A 9,021-nucleotide genomic window follows, 5' to 3' on the forward strand; every position below is an offset into this window, starting at 1 on the left:
TCCCAAGTCCCTTGTGATGATTCAGGGGTACAGCCTATGCAGAAAGCTCTGTTTCCCAGTTTCCTCCCAAGTCCCTTGTGATGATTCAGGGGTATAGCCTATGAAGAAAGCTCTGTTTCCCAGTTCTCCAAGGTGGTGTAGTCCATTAGGAGCCTGGCTTACCTTAATCTGTGATGTCAGGAAGAGCCTCGGTGACCATGCTGGCTGTGCAGAACTTTGCTAAATTTGGCTCAGAAAGTGTAATTTCTTTGACCTTTTGCAAAGAGATTGAACTATGGTTTTTAAATTTTAACTATAAATATTTGACTAAAGAATATATGAATTAGGAAAAGACTTAGAGTTTTTAAATAGTTTGAGACAGTTTTTTTGTTTGTTTTTTACATAAGTTAAAACTTTGAGGGTAATACAGGAAAATGATATATTACCAAGATAAAGCAATACTGTTTGTCATTCTTCAAGACCCAGGCTCAAGAGCATTCTCTTGGCTAACACCTGGGAGTTTGCTAGAAATAGTGAAACTCTCCCTAGACCTTTTAGTCAGAAACTCCAGAGCGACCCTCAGCCTAGCCATATGTATTATAGCAAGTCTTTCAGGTGCCTGTGACACATAAATAGATTGAAAAACCTTAACTGTTAAGAGGGGTGATACTCAAAAGTCTCCAGGTTCTGTTGACAGTTCTATTCCAGCATTCTATGCTCAGTTTAGATCTCTTACCCATTTCGGGTAATTCATGTTAACCCCCTCCAAGGAATGTCTGAACTGCTGTTGGTAGTCTATAAGTCATATATATAGTTTGTAAGTCATGGATATGGTCTATAAGTCATGTGTATAGGCTACAAGTCATGTGTATAGGCTACAAGTCATAGATATAGTCTACAAGTCATGTGCAGTTATCAGTGTAGAGAGTTCCCACTTTCCATGTGATTGTGGACATTGTCCTGGAAAAATGTGCTCAGAATGAGTTAATTTCAGTTTAGGTCTAGGGTTGGGTTTCAAGCATGTAGTAGTTAAAAAGGGAGATGGGTAAAATGAATTAAAGAACCAGAGTGTAGCAAAGATGACTGCTATGAATATTCATGTTTCTTTCTACCTGTAAGTCCACTAGCATTTATGTATGTGAAAGGGCAATGTGAACTAGGCTTTGATGAAAATTAAAAATGTGATAAATAAAATATTTTCCTCACCGATAAGCAAAATAACTGTTTTGATTATTAAATAGCCAGAAGAGTTAGAACTGATCAGTTCAACTTACCCAATATGAAGTCCAGGAAAAGGAAATAGGACACAGAATTCTGTAAATAGTAACTGAGAATATAAATTATTATCCCTATATAACAAAGAGCTCCAGACCTCCGTGGCTAAACATAACTGTGTTATATCAGTCATCGGTCTGTGTTCTCTAGTCTTAACCACAGTTGGAGCGGGTTCACTAGTCTTAACCCGCGGTTGGAGCAGGTTGCTCGTCTTGGAGCTGTTGTGAAGTTGCAAACGGCAGCTGAGACTGGAGTCATCTGACGACTTCCCTGGGCTGGGTGTCCACCTGGCTCGCGGCCAAATGCGCTGCTTTCCACTGTGTCCTAGGCTTGCCTTCTGATGCCTCGGGACTCAAGATAGTGAACATGCCAGTGGACATAAGGGTTGAAGAGACCAGGCTAGGCATCATTTCCACCACATCTCAGTGAGACTCACTGCAGGCCAATCCACAGTGGGCAGTGACTGAGTGGCGTGGGGACCATAGGAAGCGAAGCAGGTACAGTTGTCATATTTGAAGGAAAACTACCCAAGGCATTAAATGCAGAGACACAAAGTCTAAACAAACACCTTTTGGGAAGTTTATAGACTATTTGAATGTCTGAAAATAGGGAGAATTCCAACAGTTCATTGCTTCTTTATTTGAATGTGACATTGATTCTTTTCTCGAAGCACTTTCATTTAGCATGCACTATCGCAAACTGTTTTTCTGGTTTCTGAATCACAGGTGAAGGAGTTCAATTTCCGAGCTAAGTGCATCTACACAGCAGTGATGGTGAGAAGGGTGATTCTGGCCCAAGGAGACAACAAAGTCGACGACAGAGACTATTACGGCAACAAGCGGCTGGAGTTGGCGGGACAGGTAGAATTTTATGTTCTTTGATAAGATTGGTTTTGTAGTCACTTTACATATGAAGTCATCCAAATCTAATAGAAACTATATATATGTAATATATATATTTATATATATGTATTAGTTTGAAGTATTACTTTTGCGTATGACTTAGTGTTTTTTTTACACTGTGGAAAGTCTGTGGTCTTTAAATTACCTGTTTTGTATCTTTTGCTGAGATGTTTTTTTCCCTTGTTCCAGCTGAACTGTGACTTTAAGTGGTATTAACAGTTGACTTAATTAACAATTTAATTTAGTTTCAATTAACAACTTCAATTAACAAATGTTTCTACAATACCTCCATATTTCAGGCTTGCTCCTAGGTGCCGTTGCTGGCTATACAGGAGGAAGATAGACTGACAAATGTGTGTGTGTGTGTGTGTGTGTGTGTGTGTGTGTGTGTGTCTGTATCTGTGCACGTGCGCACGAGATCGGGTGCCTAAGGAGGCTCAAGCATCAGATCCCCTGGAGCTGGAGCCACAGGTGGTTGGTATGAGCTGCCTTGCATGGGTGCTGGGAATGGAACTCAGGCAGTGACATGAGTTGGGTTTCATGTGGGAGAGAATGGGTTTGGAGGAGAATAGACAGAGGTGATGGCAATGATGCAGAGGAGGGGTGGTTCTCTCCCTGGACCATGTGGGTCCTGGAAACTGATCAAGCTGGGCAGCAAGTGCCTTTACCCATTAACCTATCTGTCTAGCCCCAACAGCTAAAGTTAGAAGTTAGAGTTTGGAAGTTAGAACAGTTCTTAAGTTTGCGAAGAGTCTGGATCTGGAGTATGGGGAAGCTCTGGTTAAAGGTCAGTGCCTGTTTCACCACCTTCAGGTTGACCACTCACCATGCAAGGATTTACCCTTTCCTATCTCTAATCCTCATTTTCACCATTTTTCAATTAAAAAAAAAATCAATCTGTTAAGTAAGTCCTTAAAAAAAAAGGGGGGGGGGATTATGTAGAGGAATATGGAAGGGAATGAGGAGGAGGCTAAAGAGGATATCCTGTTGCTTAAGAAATTAGAATTAAAAAGAGGACTCCCACGTGCAAGAAAACATAGCTTAATGAACAGTGTAAGCACATGAAGGTATTGTGTTGGCGAGAATGTGTAAGAACAATAGCTGCTGGTTCCCACCCGAGGGACGAGGCAGTGGAAGCGTGCTTTAGCTTTAGATAACAGAGTTGTCTCCACTGGCCCAGGGAGCTTTCCCTCAGTCTGCCTGCCACCAGAGGGTTGCCAGGCCAGTCGCCAGTAGGTGTTAGCAAAACCTACTGATTTCAGGCTTAATCTTTGCACTTACCTTTTCTTTTTTGGTAATGTGTTCATTATTTGCTGCACGTTACTCCGTTCTTTGTCTGCAAATTTTTTGTTTCTAATGCAGCTTGCTTTGTATGTGTGAGATATGGAATGGCACCAAAATCCAGGGATTTCCATCCCGGACAAAAGAATGCCGTCTTGACTTCAGAGATTGCCTAATCCCAGCTGTTCTGATAATGTAATTAAGGCTGCCTAATGTCTTTAATTTTGCAACCAGTTTGTGTGAAAAGGAGAATTTGGCACTCTGAAGGCTTAAACACTAAATAGCAATCTCAAGGCGCCTAATTAGAATTCTCTGACATTAAGCTAATTGGTGAAACTGTATTTCAGCGGCTTAGCTTCTTTATTAATTTTTTTAGCATTTTCATTGAAAATCAGTTGATGAGCTGTCAGCACTTTTCCCTTAAATATGATTTGCTCAGTGGTGCTTCTGTCTTCAGCAGGAGGAAAGTTCTCAAACTAGCAGTAGGAAGTGTTGAATATTAGCGAGGCATCCGACCCTTGTCATCATTTTACTTCCAGCCTAGATCTTGTGGTTCATTGTGTGGCTTAGCCTCAGCCTCTCACTGCTCAGTAACTGCACAGTGTTACTTCTAAAGTTGACATTTTTAGAGAGGAGGAATTTTTTTTCCTGTAGCAGTGTGGGTGACTCTGTGAGCCCATTCACTAGTGTTTAGCACCAAGGACATTTTCTTGTGTTTGATTCAGGAGGCCACAAAAGAGTCAGCTGGAATCCAAAAACAACTTCATCATTTGAGACAAAAGCAGCTAAGTGTAAGGACTAATTAAAAGAGCTGGGCTCTGAGGTCCGGTTAAGGGCCCTTGATTTTGTGCAGGATGCTTGTGCAGGTTCCATTGCGTGGCCCACAGGAAATGGCTGGAACGGGCGTCCGTGGCCCCTCCCCCTCTGCACCTGCGTCCACTCCCACAGTCTTTCTTTCCCTGAGTGAAACTGCTGGGTCCCACTGTCGGGAAGGATTAAGCTCTCGGGGAGGAAGTTTTCTTTTTAGAACACTTTTGTACATTCAAGTCCTAGATCCTGGCTTCCTGATCTGCAGACTTGATTTTAGTGGAAAAGTAGATGGGTGTCTCCAACCCAAGGGTTTGGAAAGGCATTTAAAACAGTCCAGCTTAGAAAAATTCTTTTGATGTTAAGGAAAACTTAGTTGTTTTGAGTAATTCTTTGTTCAAAGTTGTAAGTCTGCTTTCCCATTATAAATTCAGGAATATAGTCAGCAAGGAATTTGGTAAATCACCAACTTACATGTTTTCAGTGATCTCAGAATTCCTCTTTAAGTGAATCATTGAAATGTTTTGCTAGTTGACTTAAATCACAAACCAGTATGTTGAGCTTTTATGTTCTGTTTACCAAAGGAAAGCTTATGTGGGAAATAGGAGTATAATTATGAATAGAGATTGGTGTTTATAATAATAGCTACCATATTGTTGAAGAAGTATGCCAGCTCCCTGTTCTAGTAGTAACTACTCAGTCTTTCCTCTCTGTGAACTTGATGTTACTGATATTTTCATTATCTGGTGCTGTGGCACACGCTTGTCCTAAGCAGTGGCTTCATTTCTTAGACCACACAATTTTGTGGGTCAGGCTTTCAGATGGAACTGGGCTGTCTGCCTGTTTCACATGGTGCTGGTGGAGGTCAACCACTGGTCATCTAGTGGATGACTGCACAGGGCTTGAAGGGCAAGGCCCTGTGAGGATGTGACTTCTCTGGACTGTGGCTCGGACGACCACACACTAAGGGTGCATGTTTCCATGGACAGACAGAACCTCTGTCTCAGGCCTAGAATCCTTAACACTTCCATGCGGGTCAGAATGCTCACAAGCCTGCCCATGTTGTTTTTATACTTCAGGGGACAGCCAGAGGTTGGGCAAAGTTTATTCACATAATTTGGGTTTCTCCCCGTGTCTCTTTCCCTTCTGAGAATTTTTTTACAGCTATTTGTATTTATTAGCTGGGGTTGCTTTTTTTCTGGTTCTTCATCCAATAAAACCAAGAAGGGAACCGAGGGGTTCCTAGATCGGTGGGATGGGAGTCTCTATTTTTTCTTCCCATTTAGACCTATCTCACAGTGCAGTTAACTGTTAGGTAAAAAGTTTTGAAAACAAGAAATGTAGCCATTGCTGAATATCTTCCAGTTTCTGCCTATCTGTGCCTTCAAGATGGTGCTGCTGTGTTCAGATTCCATCTGGAGGCAGATCCATCCCTTTGGTGCTGGGCTAATCACACCTCCAGTTCTGCAACAACCACCTTAACCTGGTTTTCATCGCTCCCTGCTCTACCATGAAAAACTATATGAAATACGTTATCGAATAGCATTTATTTTCATATTTTCATGTCATCCTTAGCATAAATTAGAGTTTATCACACAGATGTGTGTTATGAGGGCACAGATGCAATGGATACGAAAGGCTTCTTCTCAGCTCAGACTGTCATCCGTGCCCCTCCGTTTGCCTGTGCTTCATTTCTCTCTGCACTTAGAGTTATTTGCATTTATTATTATCTTAATTTATTACACTGTTTAAGGTTTTTGTTTTTGTTTTGTTTTTCAAGATAGTTTATCTGTGTAATAGCAGCTTTGGCTGCCCTGGAACTTGCTCTGTAGACTGGGCTAGCTTCGAACTCACAGAGATCCGCCTGCCTCAGCCTCCCGAGTGCTGGGATTAAACGTGCATGCCAGCAAGTTTTTTGTCTTTATTATTTCTAGTTGTGCGTCTGTGTGTGAGTGTGTGTACAAAAGCATGGATGCCCGTGGAGGCTGTGGGTGCCAAGCAGCACACTGCTCTGTACTGTTGGCTTTGCCTCTAGCTCTGACAGCAAAATTGTAAACCTTTTGCCACAATATAAGTTTTGTTTATTTTTGAGCTTCATAACATAAATTTATATCACACAATTCATCTGTAATTTTTATATTCAGCGTTATTTTTAAGATTCAACAGTATTGTGTATCACCATAGTGCATTTTTATTTCTGAATTATAATCCACTGTGTGTGGACTCCATGAATGTAAATACTGCTCTGCCCAGTCTCCCAGTCAGGAGCTTTGTGTGCTTTCCCTTTTCTTTATTCTAGCCGCCTTCGTCACCTCTCCTGGTTGCTGTTGTAGATACTTAGATCAGGAGGACTGGCTGCCCAAGTGTGTGCACTGCCTTGTGTCTCCATCCATCGCTTCTTGCCTGACTCTGATGCTTTTGTCTCTGGGGTTCAGAGTGGCCTCTTCTGTGTCCTTATTTGTATTTCCTCCTTAACGAACGAGATTGAGCTCTTTATTAACCGCTATTATTTCCTCTGCTTTGAAATATCTTGTTTGCATCCTTACTAACTTAAAGGAGGAAATTTGAGTGTTCTAGGTCCTGTTTTTAACGAAATATGTACGCTATAGCTATCCTCTCCTCGCCTGAATTCTCCGTTTAACTTCATGACACCTTTTAACAATTTTTTATTTGTAATCAGCTTTGTTAACTCTCTTTTTCAGTATTTTGAGCTTTCTGTTTTTGAAATTTATATCTTTGGTATTTGTTCTTCAGACAAGTGTGAATGGTATAAAGAACCCTATTTCAGAGTGGGGATTTATCTTAATTGGTAGGGTGTCTGCCTAGCGTGCCCACATTCCTGAGTTCAGTCTCTCACAGTATGGCAGTGCATTGACTATAATCCCAGGACTCGGGGTGGAGGCAGGACTTTCAGAAGGTCAAGGACTGGACTGGAGAGATGCTTCAGAAGTTAAGAGCATGAGCTGCTCCTTCAGAAAACCCAGATTTTATTCCCAGAACCACTTGTTATACGATCCTTCACTTTTCGGTCCATTTGCCTGTATGTCTGTTGTCTTTATCACAAGGTGGACTATTTTAGGGTCTTAGAGTTTTCCTTATAAATCTTAGAATTAGTCTGCTAATTTTCATAAAATTCTTGTAGGAATTTTCCTTAGAATTACAGATAAAATTTGGAGAAAACTAGTAATTTTAAAATACTAGTCTTATTCATAAATCTTATTTAGGTTTTCTTTCGTGTCCTCCATTAAAGATGTCTACCCTTATCCAGTGAAGGTCTTTTGCCCTCTTAAAATAAAACAAAGCAAGACAAAACACACACACATACACAATAAAAAAAAGTGTTTATTTCTGAAGCTAGAGAAATGTCTCAGCAATTAAGGGCATTAGTTGCCCTTTCAGAGGACCAGAGTTTGGCATCCAGCACCTACATCAGCATCTCACGACCACCACTCTTACTCCAGTGCCTCTGCTATAGCCCACACACCTGCAGACACATACACAAATATATTTTTTAATAAGACTTATTTCTAAGTATCTTTGAGAGTTATTTTTAATGAAAATATGAGTATGAAAATTTTCACATATATAAAGATGGTAAAATCAGCTGTCATGTATTCTGTGATTATTAGAAGTTCATCTTGTTCCGTCTGCATCCTCTTGAGCACCCTCCCATCCCCTCTGTGTCCCAAAGGGATTGTTTAAACAGGATACAGCCATCAAATTATTTCAGTAGATCAGGAAATTACATTATACACAATATGTCTCTAAATCACTTTCAAACCTAAATTTTTGAAAGAGTAATTTCTTACTGTCATTAAGGATCTTTGAGCTGTTGTATCTAGCTTGTTGATTGGTTGATTTGTATATGAGATTCCTTCTCATCATGTCTCTGTGTGTGTGTGTTTCAAGAAAGTGTAATTTTTTCCTAAGGAATTTCCTACATTCTAGGTTTGGTTGATGGCTCTGCAGAAAAATAGAACCAATAAGGGGTAAGAGAAATGAATGAATTTACTAATTACAGCAGTGCCTGGTATGGCTATAAAGGCAAAGAAGTCCTTTGATATGATGTGTGCAAGCTGGAGAGCCAGAGAGGTCAGTGTGTGTTTTGTCTCAGAGCCAGTGCTGTATATCACAGCCTGAAGCTGAAGGCCTGAGAACCTGGGGTCCACCATGGAGGACGGGAGGCCTGCATGCAGTGCAGGAGCTGGGGATCAAGGAAAGGTGCCCTTCTCGGCCTTTCTGTTCCATTTGAGCCCCATGTTAGGTGATGGATGCCTGCACACATCAGCTGAGCACGTGAACTTTCTTCATCTAGTCCTCTGGTCCATATGCTGGTCTCTCCCAGAACCATCTAAGTGGATGTCCTCAGAGGAGAGCCCTTCACGCACTTCCTGGGCTTGTGGTAGCGAGGCAGACCAAAGCACTAACCCCGGAGCTGCCTGCTTAGGCCGCAGATGTGAGGTTTTGTGGGTAGACAGGATCTCAGTGCATCTCACACTGACCTTGAACTCGCTATATATCCTAGACTAGTCTCAAACTTTGGATTTTCCTGCCTCTTCCCTCCCAAGTGTTGCAATTACAGAAATATGCTCCAGCGCCCAGCCTCCTTATGACGTGTGCTGGTGTGTGTCGTATGTATGCACGTGTCTGATTCGATGACGTGTGCTGGTGTGTGTCGTATGTATTCACATGTCTGATTCTATGACGTGTGCTGGTGTGTGTCGTATGTATGCACGTGTCTGATTCGATGACGTGTGCTGGTGTGTGTCGTATGTAT

General features: G+C 41.6%; 1 protein-coding gene across 2 annotated transcripts in view; it reads left to right on the forward strand.

Annotated features, from left to right (window-relative positions):
• The window catches only part of Polr3b (RNA polymerase III subunit B), a 110,662-nt gene that overhangs the window by 32,869 nt on the left and 68,772 nt on the right, over positions 1–9,021 (forward strand). For both annotated transcript variants that reach the window (XM_005358244.3, XM_026784628.1), the window contains one exon: positions 1,980–2,114. In XM_005358244.3, the coding sequence (XP_005358301.1) occupies positions 1,980–2,114 (135 nt within the window). The remainder of the gene's footprint in view (positions 1–1,979; positions 2,115–9,021) is intronic.

The sequence above is a fragment of the Microtus ochrogaster genome, chromosome 24 (assembly GCF_000317375.1).
Source record: "Microtus ochrogaster isolate Prairie Vole_2 chromosome 24, MicOch1.0, whole genome shotgun sequence".
Lineage (NCBI taxonomy): Eukaryota > Metazoa > Chordata > Mammalia > Rodentia > Cricetidae > Microtus > Microtus ochrogaster.